Source organism: Pempheris klunzingeri, chromosome 16, assembly GCF_042242105.1.
Source record: "Pempheris klunzingeri isolate RE-2024b chromosome 16, fPemKlu1.hap1, whole genome shotgun sequence".
In the NCBI taxonomy this organism is placed as follows: domain Eukaryota; kingdom Metazoa; phylum Chordata; class Actinopteri; order Acropomatiformes; family Pempheridae; genus Pempheris; species Pempheris klunzingeri.
The window spans coordinates 14249099-14267805 of record NC_092027.1 but is presented as its reverse complement, the minus strand read 5'-3'; the positions used below and the strand labels follow the sequence as shown (position 1 = coordinate 14267805).

The following is an 18707-nucleotide window of genomic DNA, read 5'->3' as shown; positions in this document are numbered from 1 at the left end:
CTTGTGTCTTGTTGCTGTGCTCAGTCTTGCCATGGTGACCTGGTGATGACCTGTGACATGAAACTTCTTCCACGACCTCACCTTGGTAGCAGAGTTTGCCTCCTACACAGCTTCTGTTTCAGTTAATGACTGTGTTTCAATCTACATATGAAATTGATGATAATTAGCACCTGTTTGTTATAACTGGTTATTCATACACCTGACTATGTTCCTACAAAATCCCTGACTTTGTGCAAGTGTACCCAGAAGAATTTATGCTGTTTTGAAAGCAAAGGGTGGTCACACCAAATATTGATTTGATTTAGATTTTTCTTCTGTTCGCTCACTTTGCATTTTGTAAATCGATAAAAAAAAAAAAAGTTTTATATTTTTGAAAGCATTCTTGCTTTACAGCATTTCTACCTGCCTAAGATTTTTGCACAGTGCTGTATATATATGCATATATATTTTTGTCTTAATATAATATCTAAACTACAGCACCTGTATGTAATGCATAAAGTATGGCAGATACATAGTAGGTCTATACAGATGGATAAAAAATGCTTTCTGTGCATGAGAGTGTAATAATACATCAGCTGTGATATAATGTCCGGGTGCTCAAGGCCTGAAGTGAATTATTGCTTTAATAAAATGTTTTTATATATATATTTTTATATATATTTTTTCTATGCATTATAGGACACTGTCATACAGCACATAGGAGTATTAACTATTAATGTACAAATGAAAAGAAAATATTCATGATCATTCTTCCGGTAATATGGCATATGTAATGTGTGTCTTTGAAGACAATTATAATGTTGAACTATGTCATTTTTTATGATGAATAAATAATAATCTACCAGTATCTAAAAATATGACTTAACCCCTGGAATAACCACAACTCCTGAATTGAGCTTTGTGCTAAATCAAAAAGAAAGCAGCAAAAAAAAAGAAAAAAATCATGACATGAAAGTACTCAAAGGACACTGCACACTGCTGTTTTCCTGCACACGTCTAACATGTCTGATTGTGAACTCTTGGGAGCCCAGACAGTGTGGAAAAATGTGTGTGTCCAATTTAAATTTGGCCTATCTATGAAAAGTGCATCTGGCACAATAGTAGTCACGGACTCCGTTCAAGCCTCTACAGCACAACTCGCTAACAGAGTCCTGTCAACATGTTCAGAGACAAATTAATCACTACCAGATGAAACAGTGCCGTCGACAGCAGCCGCACATTGTTTAAACTACGAGAATGAATAAGTGTTTGTAGACCTCCGCTACCTCCTACAAAAGCATTGGAAATGCCTCACACACTGGTGATTGCTGAGAGAGAAAACAGTGCATTGCAGACCCCAACATGTGCGAAGTCCCGCATCTTCATCTGGCTTTTTCCTTTGGCGTGTTCGAGTCCCTGAGTAATAAACCACTACTTGCCAGTACAGTCTCTCAACGCAACATTTATGGAGAGACATCCGAAGTAGATTCACGACTGTAAGCCATCAACAGGAAAGTTTCATGTAATGACTGCCATCTCAAAAGATGTTAATGACAGAGCTGTTGCCTAAGACAGCTAGATTCCACAACAGGCGTGTTGTTGGAGATGGTGTTGTGGGGTGGAATGCTCTTAATTCAACAGCCATTTTTTTTTAGTGTTATAGCACTACATAGTTCACGAAGTTAAATGGGAAAGAAAACATTTGTAGCTTTTTAAAATAAAAGTGGGAAAGGTGAGATAGTCAGCATTATTAGAATAAAGAAAAATAGTAAAATGGTATATTGTATTAGTACAGAATATTGGATTTAAGGTGATGCTTTCATACACACTTTATTATTAAATCCACATCAGACCTTAAGCCATCAGTTCCCTAAATCACATTAAAAAAAAAAACTGTACCCACAGGCCTCTGATAATTATAGATTAATATGCTCTTACTAACATAGTAAAACCTAATTTGACTTTGTTTAGAATGAACCCAAACTTAAGAGGGTTTTATGTACTACAATGGACTTTAATCTCCAAATTAACATTTCAATGACAAAGCAACTTCACCTCTTCGACCATAACAAACTGCTCACAGTGGACAGTGGTGCAATTATACGATTAGTGGAATTTTTCATTAAGGCTTTTATGTGTATGCAAATACTGGCTGTCATTAATGAGCTGTGTTGACTGCAATAACATAGCATTAACTGATACTAGGGGGTATGAGCAGCATTCGAGCCAAATATGCCACAAACCACAGAAGAAAGTATTAGCCAGCTATTAGGTAGGACAAGGAACAATTGGAACAATTTTGCAAGTCATCTTTACTTTGTTATCTGTTTGTTTAGCATGTGGTTGAAGACAACACTGTATATAGGGCTCATACCACTGGACTGCTAGATAATTACTCCTAAACAACTTTTTTTTCTTTTTCAATATCAATTTGAAATATTCAATATTCAACTTGTAGAGAATATTACTGTATTCTGATATTTTTTGTATCCACAATTAAATATGAGCACTCAATGACACAGCTATTACACATTATTAACAAATGTATTAGTACTATAAGCTTCCTACTATTGGTACTAGACCAGAATTTCATGTATGGTCAAAGGAGATAATTGAGCACCAGTGCTTGGGAGACCAACCTGAAAAATAAATAGAGATAAACGTAGCTGCAGTTAATAGCAGGCTCCAGCACCAGCGGTCAGATAGGTAAGCTAATGAACCAGTTCTGACAAAACAAGGCTCACATTTGATATCAAGTTCTCCACCAGCCAACCGCATCATAGCAGCATGTTGCCAGGCAACTGGGGTGAGGTGACACGATGTAGGGGTAAGTGGTGTGAGTGTGCGTGCGTGTGTGTGTGTGGGTTAAGTTCTTCAGTGGGTTTGATGAGAAGAAGGAACCCTTAGTTACGCCGACACAGTACTGCTGTCCTGTCTTTTTGTGTATGCATGGGTACACACTAAAGGCAACACCTGACATAATGTGTGTGTGTGCGCGCATGTCACACCTGCAATAAGGTCACATGGGAAAAAAAACTTTTTTTTTCTGGAACCAGCCGTACACTTAGCTAGACACAGCCTTCTCAACAACAAGTACAGTGATGAGAGCTCGGAGGAGGCAGGCTTGAGATCTATTTTGGAACAGCCGCTTGGTTTTCCGAAGACACTTAGCCATCATTATGCAGATAACATATGCCAAGCTGTGTCAGAGAGGTTTTGAAAAGACAAAATGCTGAGTGTATTTTTTTCAATTGTGTGTGTGGGCGTGTGGGAGAGCGTGCACGAAATGCCACGCATTTGACAAGAAGACAGTGCAGGTACCCTTGATTTAGCTGATTCACTTTCTTGAGGAAAAGACAATCACACCCCCTCCTTTCAAAAAAGAATAAACAAACAGATTAACCTGCAAGAGATCAAAAACCTTGTCAGCAATCTATAGACCTGCTGTGCCAGCAAAGAAATAAAGCACAATACACTCTACAAAACAAAAGTTGGTGCACAACTCTGCAATTTTTGGCTATACTCATACAGCCCTACGTACAATAGGAACCCACTGTACGTAGGGCTGTATGAGTTTAGCCAAAATAATAGACACGATTATTTTGATCAATACTGAGATAACGATTATTTATCATTACACACTTTGATATCTAATTAAACAGAGCAGTGCTTCCATTTTGTGCTACATTCCTGCTAATGTATAAATATTTAGTGTATAAATAAGACTGATCCATAGTTAATGTGCATTTCCCAGAACCAAAATATGAATAAAGTTGTATCAAAACGTTTTACCCAAATTTAAATAGATAGATAGATAGATAGATAGATAGAGATAGAGTGTCTGAATTAATGCTGGTGAAGGACGAGAATTACTTGAGGTAACGTTAGCGATTCTTTTTGGGCTTCATGCATTCATCATACTGCAGTTTGTGGTGTTTTTTCAGGTGATTCAACAAGTTAGTTCTGCTGCTGTGCGGCATAGACACAAGTCTATGTTATGACTATGATCCGTTTCGAGAGACTAGTTCTTTGCCTTCTACTCCATACATTTGAATTAATTTTGTTATGCATGTCTGCTCTCTGTACTGTACTATTCTTCTATTCTGGACTGCAGCTGCAATAGCCAGTACGTTTTTGCACAGGTCACCACAGGCATGACAGCTCCCCAGAAGTGAAGCCAAAACATCTTAATAGATAATACGATAAATAAATCGTAATAGAGATTAATATTCGATTAATTGAGCAGGCCAATCTGTACATAATCAGAGAAGTCATTTGAAACAAATAAAAATCATTACCCTGGCCTTCCAGATTTAATCTATTGGACAGGAAAAAGGTCAAGAACAAGTTTCAGATCATTTGTAGCATTCTGGATGGCATAAAATTAGTCTGTAAAATGTATGAAGGCCTCAGCAATCCAACTGACATGCAATTTATATAATGGTATCATAATAAAATTAAAACAAAAAAAAAAAAACTCTGTGGCACACCCGTAAAGAGTAAAGAACCAGAATTGCTGCTTCTGCTAGAGTTCTGTTGCTCAGGTAGGACTCAAACCACTCATTTATCGAAGCCAAGTCTAAATAAAAATGTATATGATGACATTTTTATCATAATCACTTTACTTGTAATTGTCAAAGTGCTTTAACCAAGCTTAATCTCATACCTCATCTTCTAATCTGGATTTGAGATTTTGCCCAGAATGTCAATCATCTGCTCCCCTTTACATGTTGTACTTGAACGTGTAGCATCACAAAAACTTGCCACAAGAAACAACGAGGTTCATTGCGCATGTCTACTATTGCCTATGGGGTACTGACGAAGTCTCCCTCAGACATTTTTGCTGCTATTCAAACCAGAGATTCTCCAGAAACACACAAGACTGATCCAAGGAACTAAAGAGAAAAATAATCTAATGAAGCATATCCTGGCCTGAAATCAAACAACAAAAATGAAAACGCACTTCATAAGAAACAGCTGCAGTCTACAGTCTGCATGTCTATCACTACTGACAGAGTAATAAACAAAATGAGACCAATTTCCATTCATGAGAGCTGGGGTGATAAGATACACAATGTTTGGCAGTAGATTAGTTTCATTCTGTAATGAAGCTATCAGTAGCCACAGTTAACTAAACACAAAAAGCCTGCCTAGGATCATGGCACTACTTAACATGAAACAGCAACAGTTTCTGCACCTATTCGACAGCCTCACAAAATGGCCTTTCTTTTAGATACACAAATGCACGAAAGGTCTGCCTATTTCAAAATGAAGGGACACTGCACAATAGACAGTGAGCTGGATCACTATAGGTTACTGATGAGCAGTTGTTTGATATTGTTTGGGTGATTTATCAGTCATCAGTAGAGCTAATGGCTATTTCATGACACAGGTAAAAACAATACTAAAAGCAGAGGCAGCTTTCAGAAACTGTCATGTTCATTAAATCCTACAGTATGACTTAGCAAAATATTAGCTATTCGATTTCTGTTAGCATATTCTCATTTGCTGATATTTAGTCTAGAAAGCCACCAGTTGTCTGGATGAATATCAGTACAACTTTATAGGTACTGTGATATATACAGTATGAACAAGAAGTTGAATAATTGACCCAAGTGTTGGCATGAGTCTATAGTTTTTCCCTCCTATGAAATCTGAAACCTTTCTATGATTCTGGGCGTGAACTGTCCTATTTCCATCAGGAGAAAAGTCAGACAGACCAGGGAATTGATAAGGAGTAGGTCTAGGCTGGCCAATAATGATGAGCTGTTGATGTAAAATTAATAAGACCCTTTCACAATCAGAACTGACCTTTCTGACTGTCATCATTTCCCTTGAATTTTAAGTTGGATTACTAAGAGGAAAGTTCAGGGGAGCTAACATTTTCTTAACCTTTATTTATTAAGGCACCAGCAACTGAATAAGTTTGCTCTTAACAAACACCAAGTTTCATATTGATGCAGGTCACTAACATGAATACATTTTCTACTGAGCAGCTCCACTGGAGTGGTGTGGGTTTGATGCCTTACTCAAGAGCAAATCAACGTTTTTTGATGAAAGTGCGGGGAGTATGGCTTAGCTGATTTCCCAAGTTGATTTGAACCAAAACATTTCACAGTTATATTTTCATACTACTTAGAGAGACCTTGGAAACAAGTCAACGAGTGCCTCCATGCTGCAAAATCGCAAACAACCTGAGAGAGGGACATTGAAGGACATGTAAATTCCTACAAGTTGTCAAGCGCATCTTAAGATTTTCAGCACCTCTTCAAAACCACATGCATCCAGTGTATGTGCACCACATAGGCTAGAAATTATTTTACTCAAGTAAGCAAAACACTTGATCTCCCCAACAAAAGTCTCTGCAGGCACACTGTCATGCTGTCAACCACACAAATGAACTGTGAGTGGGTGTTGGCGTACCTCCTCACTTGAGTCTGTGCCTCTGTGTGTATGTGCGGCCCTATCAATCATAATCACACGGCCAAGAGTATAATGGCATGTTGCATCAATCTTAAGCGAATGTTCGTACAGTATATGTGCGCATGTGTTCGCGGCATGAGTGGGCTGACAGAGTATCTGTCAAACAGAGGTAAACATTACAATGTGTCTGTAACTACTGTTGCATGCACACAGTATTTCAGGGGATCCATGACTAAGATTTCAAAAAAGCCTAAGAATGGTGAGACAAAACCAAAGAGACATGGACAGTGAGGTATGCCGCTTCAGCCTGCAAAGCCTACAAATAGATTAAAGTCACGTAAGGCAGAATATCTAATTTTGTGAAAAAAAATACCCTAAAAGCAAAAAGAATCTGAAGCATCAAATTTCTCTTTCCTTTCAAAATTAATTTAAATTGAAAGATTAAAATCAAAAGTGCTTCCTGTACGGAGCAAAATTTAACTGTATATTCCATGTATGATAGACTGTATAGTCTATCATGATATATGTTAACAGCTATTACTCTTACAGACACTTTCATCCTAAAAACTAACTAAAAAGTAATTTAGTATATAGAGAGAGTCACTGTTTTGATGTATTCATAGCCACCCGATTAGAAGAAGAAGAAGAAGATGGAGAAGAAGACGAAGAAGACGAGGAAGACGAAGAAATCATTTGTAACAGCAGCCACTGGTCAGGCTAACAAGATACACTTCCTTGCAAGGAAGCTCACACACCACAACATTGAGAGAGAACATTTAATCAGCATGACTCCTTCACATCCACAGTCTCGTTCTGTTGGGGAATCCACTGCACCCTATGATACCTGTGATAAACCCCACAATGCTATAAACCTACCTTGGCCATCAACCTCAAAAAAGGAAATTCAGATTTTTTGAAATCACACCAAGCCTATTTCACTCACTCATTGACATCTTTTGAAGCTGACACAAAACAGCTGTGTTAAAACCCAATTTCAGAAGAGCTGCTATTTCAATCTTTTATTCAGCTCTTTCATGAAAATCATTCTGCCAGCCAGTGTTAACGCAGGCTACTATTGATCCCACTGGTCCAACCAAAAATAAAGCCTTGTCCTGGAGCCCCAAGTCTTTATAAATTGAATATTTCTCCTTCCAGGCTACTTAGCAACAGGGGTAGGAAAACATGCATAAACAGCGAGGAGCAGGAAGCAGAGGAAGAGGAGATGGAGCAGGAAGAGGAGGTAGCGCAAAGGTAAGAGGTAAAGGGCAGGGCAATGTATGTAGGGCAGGCAACATCCCTGGTAAAGGTGGTGCAGACAAATAGCAAGGCCAAACATGGAGCTAGGGGGTCAGGGAGGAGAAACGTTGGACAGCTGACATATCGAGAGAGACTATAAAGAAACAAACTGCACCCTGCCATCAGGGGGGGATAACCTTTACCTATATCTCTATATGCCACTCCACGTTATAGGTGAGGCAGTGACACTGGCTCTGGGGGAGGAAAATTTACTCCAAGCAAGTTCATGATAAAGTGACCAAATTATGGCTTGCTGGCCATTCAAATGTGGTTTATTTTGATTGGGGGGGGAACTGGTGCATGTGGACCGGTATGAAGAGCCCGATGAAAAAGTGCTGCTGCTGCATTGCATTGGTTCTGTATTGTGAGTAAGATTTATTATCTCATAGTGAGGGGCTGCAATAGACTTCTTTTTCCCCTTTCTCTCAATCACTTTCTGCTCGCTTCTCTCTCCTTCATTTGACTCCGTTATGAACAATCTGTAGAATCCCATGTCATGAAATGAGGTGTTATTCGCTTGGCTACAAGGTGATGAGGAAGCTAGAGGAGTAATGTGAGTAACAAAGTGTGTGAGTGTGGGCCCATCGATGTGTTATATGTCCTTTCAGCACTTTGCATGTGGTGTTTTTCCATTCAGATTTTCACTTTCACACTGACTAAAGAAGTGGTTAGTCTTCATACTGGCATCTAACAAAGGGGACTGAACCTTTTCTGGCCCGAAAGCTGTTAAATTACAGACTGAATATGGTACTGAATATTGGTGGAATAAATGAACCATCAACACACACTCATCTTACCGTGCACAGGTCCTTGTACTGCATCTTCTGGAACTTGGTATCAGCATTGCCAGCACACAGCTCCACGTATCCCAGCACTACTTGGAACACTGTGTTGTGGATGGCCTGAGTGAAGTGCATGTGCAGCTGGTCCATAGCAGTCTGTGTAGAGAGCCAAACACAGTGTTATGAAAAATATTAAGTCAGGATGTCACTGTCATCTGCCAGTGTGGATCTACGAAAGGGCAAACAGTAGGGAAATCGCAAATCAAACTTCTTGGAGACACATGCTGTACACTTGATATTTTGAATTATTAGCAGGCATATTATGCCAGTTACATAAGGTGGCATGAGGGAAAATGAGGACAGCGGAAGAGGCGGAATGGGCAATTTTGTCTCCAGTTTCCATAATTCACATCTCAGAATCTGGCTCAGTTTGCTGTGGAAGGTTTTAATGAAGCAATCAGGGCAAAGACCAAATAGAAAAACACAATGACAGAGACGTACATTAGTGACATACATGGTATGGTCCAACTCGGTTCGCTTGTGTCACCATGCATCTGATATGAAATACACTGAGGAATTTCATCAAAATGAGTTATCATTATTGTTATAGCATTTTCAAGGCACTTTGACTAAAATGAAAATTTCCCTAATTACACTTGTACTTTTAAATTTAGGATATTAAAAGTCACATACAGATTATCATGTATTGACTTTTACCTTAAACAGCCTCTTCCAGTTCTACTTTGTTTGGATTCAACTATGAGCAGGGAATTTCTTCCTTAATTGATGTTTTAGCCATTTCGGGCAAAAATCTGTAATCACAACACTGACACAGTGCAACATTAGCATACATTTGGAAACCATTTTTTCTGGCCACCTGATGAATGCAAGTCCAATATTCACTCTTGCTCCTGAGGAAATATCAGCTGCTTAAAGCTCCACTATGTTCACCAGCCAGTCGCTTACATTGTCTGTCTGCAATTTGGTCCTTGGCAGGTAGCATACAGTGCTTTTTTGCTTAAAAAAAAAAAGATACCTGCTGCAGCTGGAAAAGGTTCTGAGAATGGTAGCAGTAAACAAAATGGTTAACAATTGGACTTTTTACCAAAAACGATGAGTTAAAATACTTTGTAGAGCTGAGGAGATTTGCAGAGTGATTATTTTCATTGGGGTTATCACAACAAGCCACTCCTTTCTCTTGTTGATATAAAAATACTGAATACAGCAGCTTTAACAAAAATCAGTTACCAATCAATTACAAATAGTAAAGTAAGATTTAGTCGTTACTTCATTGATTAATAATCAGGGATTTAGTTTTAACCATGATTTGACATTTTGCTCCACCGCACTGTGCTCAGTTTTATGCCTTCGCACAACACTATTAAAGTCTGTTGCCCCTTATTCTCTTTCAAAGTCAAGTCACATTTACCATCATTTTCTGTTTTGTGCTGCTCCCACTCACAGTCTCGCTTTGGGACCCTAGTAAATTCAGGACACCAGAGTTGCAGGATACGTGGGCATGTGTATTGAGCAAAGCCCTGTAGGTAATGGGTGTTGCAGTGCAATTAGATTTTCTTACCGCAAGCTCATGACCACAAAATGTTGCCCCCATCCATTCTGACTGCCTGCTGCCACAAAAGTAATTTAAACATTTCTTCCCTCTTTTCTAAGGGAGTTTTGCTTCATTTGTCCTAAAAACACCATGACGATCGTTGGTTGTATGAAGCATGGACAAGAAAAAGGAGGCAACTATGGAAACTCTACACTAAACACTATAACAACAATAATCTCCAGCAAATCATCTTTAGACATAATTATTATCCAATTGTACATGCATATAGGCTCATTATTCTGCGGCTACTTATACAAAACAAGCAGATGTTTCATTCAAACAAATGTTAGAAAAGCAAACTTGGTGTCAGGCTCATTAGGGAAGCTTCAGTGCCAGGTAATGAGAGGGAGAGCCAAGAGCCCAACGTAAGGAAAAAGAAACAAATGGTCTGAGGTAGCACGCTATTGTACAGTCAGGGAAAAAATTATTAGACCACCCTTGTTTTCTTCAATTTCTTTTTCATTTTAATGCCTGGTACCACTAAAGGTATATTACCTGAAGAATACAATGAACACGACAAAACATGCAACTGATTCCATAATACTTTATGTCCTATTTGACATGTTTAAGCTTAATTGCAAATGCAATTGTGTGAAGGGCGAATGAACCAGGTCATGTACAGGGCTATTCTTGAAAACAGTCTTCTTCCATCAGCTGATAAACTCTTTCCTGCCTCGAATGACTGGATTTTCCAACAAGACAATGCCCCTTGCCACACGGCAAGGTCAGTTAAAGCCTGGATGGAGAACCAGAACATTCAAACCATGCCTTGGCCTGCTCAATCACCAGATCTAAATCCAATTGAAAACCTGTGGAACATCATCAAACTCAAAATGGAGAACCACAAGCCGCAAAACAAAGCAAATTTGTTTGAATTTTTGCAACCGGAATAGGCTGCTGTGACAGCAGAACCATGTCAGAAGCTGGTGGAGAGCATGCCAAGACACATGGCTGCAGTCATCAAAAACAGTGGTTATGCAATCAAGTACTAACTCCTGTGTGTATCATGTGACTAACAGACAGAAAAGAAAACGTGGAATGCCTAAAAGCACTGTTTTTGGCAGTACAATGCCATAGCTATTGATGTAAGAACTTAAGTGATTTTGGTTATTATCAAGAAAACCATGGAAAATGGCTAGATATCAGTTCTTAAATTAAACTCTTATGAGCTATTTTTGTTATCATTATATTTGTCCAAACAAATGTACCTTTAGTTGTACCAGGCATTAAAATGAAAAAGAAATTGAAGAAAACAAGGGTGGTCTAATCATTTTTTCCATGACTGTATGTCAAGAGTGTTGTGTTAAAATGTGCATGTGTGTGCGCAGCAAGTGAAAAAAAAGAAAGTAGTAAAAGTTTCACATAAAGAACATAGCTAACTGTGAGGAACACAGATGCAGGGAGGGTGTGACAAACAGTACAAACAACAAGCACTTAAGGGCAACTCCTTAGTTAGCTTTTCGGTCTGAAAATGCTAATGATCAAGCAATCAAAAACACTATTAATTTTAAACAAGCCTTGATAAGGCAGTGGTTAATGTCAAGAGGCATATAGCATATTTATTAATGTCAACATTGGCTCAAGTGTCCAATAACAATGATATGCTGTGCTTGTTATTTATGAAAACTCTTTTTTTTTTTTGGTTGTTTGGCTCATGCATTGATTTAACAAGTTAGACACTTTGATTTCCAACAATTTCTACTGTGAGTCTACAAATACTTCACACACATTATTGTTGTTAAGTGTAATTTGGAGAGGGTGACATCATTTTATTCCCATTATTTAACAGAATTTACACTGGCGATATGATGAATGTGCAGTAAAATGCCATGTTTGCAGATCATTAATTTACCCAGTGAACCTCAGTTTTATACTGGCAAGTATTCATACATCCATCGAGTATAATCTGGCCCAGCTCCAACATCCACCATAAGCCTAAGCACTAAGCCCTCACAGAGTTTAATTACCATCACCTGTAGGCTCAGCGAAAATGTACAGATGCTGGATAAGAGCTGGAACAGCATTTGTGGAATCACAAAGTTCATAATATAAACTTGGCCAAAAGGTGTTATGAGTTACTTTCTGACATAGTAGCCTCATCACTGCTAAAAATGATGGAGCATAGCTGGATGGCTGCTCTTTTCAGCTGATATCGGGCCATAAATTTTCCCAGTCATTGGAGGAGGAAAGTAACAAATATTTTGAGGATGACAAAGATAATGGAAGTACAAAGTTTATAATTCTTCTTGTTACTCAAGCCTGGACTAATTTAAGCCTACCAGAGAGTGGTGGTCAAGAGGAGTAAGGAGTTGGAAAAAACAGTTTTACACCTATCAGGGCTAAGTGAAAGTGAAGACAGAATGAAAGTAAAAGCATAAAGAAAGAAAGAGATGAGGGCCAAGTGTGATGCTGGGGATGATAATGGAGTTCATGACAGAGGCCTTAGCATTACGGTTCAAAGCTTTTTGCCAAAAGATGTGGGGGCGGGAATGAGGAGCAGAGGTTTAAAGGCCGAGAGTAAGAAAGAAAGGCCGGTAATGACAGATAGTATCTGTATCATTTAAGGCTACGCTCTTCTATATTTCTCGCCAGACATTTCTAACAGAAACTACAGTATCTTTTTTGCTTTTGTCTTACAGCTTCAAGCAACTGCAAATATGTCACATGCAAATATGTTGTTGTGGCAGTATCATCTCGATGTTTTGAGAGCTTATTTCATATTATTCAAGGAATATTTTGGAGAACTCTGCTCCCTTTTGTGGGTGATTTCTGTGGGTGTCAGTTGATTGACAGTGAGCAGAGCACAACGTGATGACAAAGGATGACATTTATGCCCATTTCTGAATACTCCACTGAGGCAAGACGGAATAACAATGACAAAGAGAAACTTTCAACAAACCAAATGACATTCTCATGTTTTCTATGATGGTTTAACCAGCCTGTCCGTGGAAGATTTATTTTACACTGTTCTAATCTAAATAGTGGCAAAATGTTAGGAAAGAAAGGAAACGACACTGATCAACTAGTAGCGTCTGAGATGAGCAGGACAAATATTTAAAAAATGTAAACATTCAACCATAACCCCCCCAAAAGATTCCCATTCAGAGAAAGCCAAAGAGTCAAACAAAAGGATATGTGCAGTAAGTGAGGACAACAATCGGACCATCACATCTTGTCATGCTTAGCCATTCCCTGTGACCCTATAGACGAGTCAAACCACTGACCTGTGTCTTCCCCAGGAGCGTGTAGGCCAGCTGGACTTTGGTGTAGTGTGAAACATCAAAGTGCTTACAAGTCTTCGACAGGGCGACATCAAGTTGCTCCTGGAGCCAGAAACAGATAGATGACAAAGGCAAAAGGGGGGAAAAGTAAGGGGAAGAGAGAAGAGAGGGATTATCAGCATTAAGACCAGGGATTTAGATATAGATGTGCAGATGTATAGCTACCACACAAGGCCAAGGGCAGGTAATTGGATGTGGATGTGGGTGTATGTGCGTGAGTGTGTAAGTCTTTGGCAAAGAGATAAAAAGAGATGTAAGAAAGTAAGACAAGGTTAGCGGAAAGTTAGGAAGTACAGGGATGTGTAACAACCCTGACAAAATAAGCCAACCTCAAAGACTATCGCTCTGACATAGGCTAGTGATCAAACACCTTATATCACCGCGCATTCTCTCACGCATAATGCTTAAAGCTGCACTTGAACATAACGCAATGACCACCTCTGACATGTCTAACAGTCTATAAGTGCGTGGAGAGGTGTGAGAGGAATATGTCTAAATTTGTCTAATTATCAGGATTTCCATTAGAACAAAAAACAGTGCAGCTCCATACGTCCTAGAAAATTTCAATGTCCGGGACACAAGGGAGAATTCTGGTCAAACATTCTCTGTGTTTACTGAGTGTAAAATCAGTTGATAGGAAGGCTATATTAAGAACACCATCAAGGGTTGTGTGTCACACAGGCAAAACTAAGTAGTGAGCTTCCTTTTTTGGGATTGTGCTGTTGTTGACTGAGAACAGACGTTTGTGTAATAGGGGTTACAATCTACAGACAACAGTACAGTATGGAAGAGATAAAGTTTCAAAGCAACAACCAGCTAGGACAACCAAAATAAATGTTGGCATTGCCTGTGTACCGCTTTATGACGTATTTATGACATAACACAAATAGTCTTGAAGACTGGTCTGTTTTTAAATTAACAGGGCGGATCCCCATGACACGTGCAAATACAAACTATTTGTAAACAAACAAAAAACATAATATTTGCCTATCTGGCTTTTAATTAGAGCGTATTGCAGCCAACTTGAAATCAAATAATTTTTCAGACTCACCTGATATAAACTAGAATAATGTTTTTTGAAAACAAATAAAATACATAACCTATTATTAGCACATATCATTCTACTTCTTATTTTCAATAAACAGGTTACATTTTAATTATTTTCCACACCTTATGACCGGAGAGACAAATATGTGGACCTCAGATTTTACCTCAGTAATTACCTAATATTGGAATCCATGCTCATTAGATGTGGTGGAATTTCAATGCTGTGGGTTTTTCACAGTTCTTTTTGATAGGATATTTGATCATTAAAACTAGTACATGTACAGTCTTTGGCACCCCCTATTGCTTGTGCTAAGTTTCACTGGGATTGTCTAAGTTTTAATTATCACATAGAAACTCTGCATGCAGGGAGCTTTAAATACATTATGTATAGTAAGGCTGACCAATGATAACCTCATGCATGATGACCTGCAGGCATGTTGAACTGGAAAAATGTCTCTCCCCTTTGGATGGATTCCAATACATGCTGATGTATTACAGGCATATATACATATACACGGCATGTTTATATACATAGTATATACAGAGTGTATGTGTATTTATATAAGGTTCTTAGTGCTCCTAAGAAGGTGACACTGTTAGATAATAAAATCCTTTGTGCAAGTGTTTACCTTTATAATTATGGAGGATTTTGCTTTGCTTGTTCACAAACTCATGTTGACAGGTAAACAAACGAGCGCTTTGGTGCATGGCTATATATGTGTGTGCATGTGCACACTTGTTTCTTGTGTACGGGCAAGACCGTAAGTAATTAATCTACTCAAGCGAAACAGCAACATTGCAGAGAAGATTGCTTTGCATACCATTTATCACACACAAGTATCACGATATAGCTAAAGATGAAAAAGATATAATTTACTGTGCTTGCACACTCACAATAACGACTTTCTGAATGTGTCAATATTTGGCAAACCCACAAAGAGAAAGCCAAACTATTAAAACATCAAAATGAAGTATAGATTGCTTCAGATGAGAGCTTCTGGAAAAATCACAAGATTAGAGCAAAATATTTTTCTCTGCTAAAAGTCTCTGTACTGATATCGCCCTCAAATAATGTAATTAGAGATAAAGCAGGGACTCACATACCTCTATTTGCTCCAGAGTGTCCTGTAGTTTGGAATTCAATTCGCTGTGGGGAGAAAAAGAAGATTATTGAGGGATAATTTGTCAAAGCAGAATATGAAATCAGCTAACCTTTTAATATCAATTTATCAATTCATTAGTATCCCGAAATATGTTAAATTTTCAATGACATGCGAGAAAAAAACTAAAATCATATATCTTAACCATATAAATGATCGCAAAATCGCAATGAAAAGTTATTTTCAACAAATTGATTTATTAGGTAACCATTAAAGGAACATGAATATGGTGTGGTTTATATTTCCACATTAACAAAGGCATCTAGAAGAGTAGTTCTACCTCATCAACAGGCAGCAATCTCTGTCTCACAACCCTCCTCCTTCATACAAAACAGGGCAAAAGGGGAGCAGAAGTATACCTGATGGATGTTTTTCCAGCAAACTTTGTTGGAACTTTTTCTGAAGGTGAGTTTTTTGTGTGTTTCAAGTGATTTTCTACAGTGGAGTTAATTGTATAAGTTATTATGTGTGTGTGTGTGTGTGTGTGTGTGAGCATATACCGCCTACGCTTCCTTGCAGCATGCTCAGATTTTGCTTCATCCTTGAAAATGCTTTCAACTGAAAATCTGAAGCAGCGACAGAAATCCTGACTATTTCGCCCATCCCAAGACACCAGCAATTCCCTTGTGACTCCCCCTGTGCTGGGCCCATTCATAATCATCCTCTGTTCCACCGTTTCCCTGCCTCTGTCCCTGCTTTGCTTGGGGTCTTTTTTAGGTCAACCCGCTCTTATGCTGTGCCTTGTGAGACCTCAGTCGCCCAAGGGGAAGGGTGTCCTTAACAAATTGCTAATTAAGCATCTTAGCTTCAGTTGGAGACCGAGTGAACGGAGAGAGGAGGAGGAGGGAGAGAGAGGGAGAGAAACTGAGAGGAGATTGCAGATTGAGCACAGGCCGGTTCAAAACTTGATATACTGCAACACTGGTGATTATTTTCATTATCAATAAATTTGTTGATCAATTTCTCAATTAAACAATTAGTAGTTTGGTCCATAAAATGGGAAATGTCTTCAAATGTCTTGTAACTAACTGTAAGCATTTTTTATCTGTGTGTGTGTGTGTGTGTTTGTGAGGGAGAGATTTGTTGTGGATAAGTTAGAGGCCAACTGAAAACCGACAGGTGTTCAAACAAAGGTTACCACTTTGCAATAAGACTACCCTTATAAAGGATTTCTAAATGGTTTATACTTAGTTTATTAATTAGGTTGTTAACACTTAATAAATCATTAATAAGCTTTACAACACATTAGATAAAAAGGGCAACAGTTGCTTGCCAAATAGTGAGCCCACATTTATCTGTAATGTTAATCCACAGATCTCCTTGGTTACTCAGCTTACTATGTCTTCTCCATCAGCTGCCAGCTTCAGCAGATAATTGTTAACAAGTTACTGGCATTTGACCACCATCAGCATGTCTTAAAGGTCCAATATTATACTCACTTTAGAGTTCATATCTGTATTTGGAGGTCCTACTAGAACAGATTCACATTTTCTAACGTCCAGAAAACACATTATTTTATTCAGTCTGACCACTTTAGAAGAACAGAACAATCTGCTACTTCGATGTTGTTTCGACATCTTCGTGTAACTGGGAGCTGGTGTTAGTGAAGAAAAAACAATACGATGATTCAGGAGGTTTTCAGTGGATGGAGACAGTCGGCCTGCTGAAGAGCTGGAGGAGGTCACATGATCAACAAATCCCCATACAACATCATAAGGGGAGCCAAATCCAAATGGTGCGTTTTCACAAACACTGACAGATGGAGCAGGAGAAAAAGAGAGAGGACGGTCTTTCCTCATAGTTTGACAGTGTGTAGGCACACTGAGAACACATATCTATGTTGGCATATCAAATTATGGCATATTAAATTTACCAGATGAATATAGCAGTATTGTTTGCCTTGACATTTTCAGCTTGCTATTAACAGCCTTACTCATTATTACCACAAGGTGTTGATGAGACAGGATCAGGTTGTTATGCATAGTAGACACTAAAGATGTACATTGTGGGGCTTAATGTTTGTTGGTTTCATTAACAAATAGTGTTTTATACTTTACAATAACGCTCACTTTTGCTATACATGTTAAAAACTCATTAATAAGATTCACCTGTTAAGCATAACTAGTTAACCTTGTTAACCCCAACCCTGGATCTTGCCAAATAATGTGCTTGCGTCAACTAAAACTGCATTATAAGTGGTTTATATTTTCTTTTTTATTCATGATGTATAAAATGCTTACAACTTAATCAAGAAGCTAATTATAGAGGATTTATAGATCCTTTCTAAGTGCAGTGTTATTGAAAAGTGCAAAGAAAGTAAAGAGAGAGCTGTTAACACATCTGGGGACTGATAGCTGAGGCTCACATGATGGCCAATAAGCACAATGTAAAGCAATACACAAATGTGCTAGTCACAAATACTAAACTTGTTGTGGAACCAAAGTGATTGGTTAGAAGGCGCTACTTACTATCAGCTGAACCAAACTGCTATGAATGATTGAGAATTTTACCATCAAACAGTATGATGTAGCACATGCCAATAAAGTACTAGTCTCCATTACTACCACACTGTTAGTGTTAGTTAGTGTGCACCACAGCAATGATAACATCAGATATTCTCAGCTATGCCTCCAGTAAAGCAAGTCATAGCCAGTATCCTCAGTGGAAACCACAATCGAATCTCTCAATGTGAAGAAAACACACAAAGAAGTACAGTCAGCTGGCTCAACTATAGAGAGGTGGAATGATCAATGACAGGTCATGGTTACTGAGGAATTACATCTAAATGTCCATATTCAAGGCCCAGGAGAGTCCTAAACAAATTCTTACAGGTCTGGCAGCCACACTAAGGATATCCACCAGAGGAGCAGAGGCCAAAAGGATAAATGCCCTGTTCATCACAAGACGTTTTACTGTACTCCCACGCTGCAGTGCAGCAGAGTTACAGAAGCTAAACCACAAACTCAAAAGAAGTGAAAGAGCATGTGAGAGGAGATCATTAAGAGCAGGGCAGAAACAGGGCCGATGTGTTAGATGAAAAGATTGATCATCATGATGTGTATAGCAAATATAAAGCTGCACCCACCAGCACATCTTGGCTCACTAATTAACATGTTATATCTTGTTT

At 38.6% G+C, this 18707-nt stretch overlaps 1 protein-coding gene across 2 annotated transcripts in view; it reads right to left on the bottom strand.

Annotated features, from left to right (window-relative positions):
* vps50 (VPS50 EARP/GARPII complex subunit) overlaps positions 1 to 18707 on the bottom strand; it is a 101921-nt gene that overhangs the window by 55049 nt on the left and 28165 nt on the right. For both annotated transcript variants that reach the window (XM_070846593.1, XM_070846594.1), the window contains exons 10-12: positions 15525 to 15567; positions 13317 to 13415; positions 8496 to 8636 (exon numbers count right to left, since the gene is read on the bottom strand). In XM_070846593.1, the coding sequence (XP_070702694.1) occupies positions 8496 to 8636; positions 13317 to 13415; positions 15525 to 15567 (283 nt within the window). The remainder of the gene's footprint in view (positions 1 to 8495; positions 8637 to 13316; positions 13416 to 15524; positions 15568 to 18707) is intronic.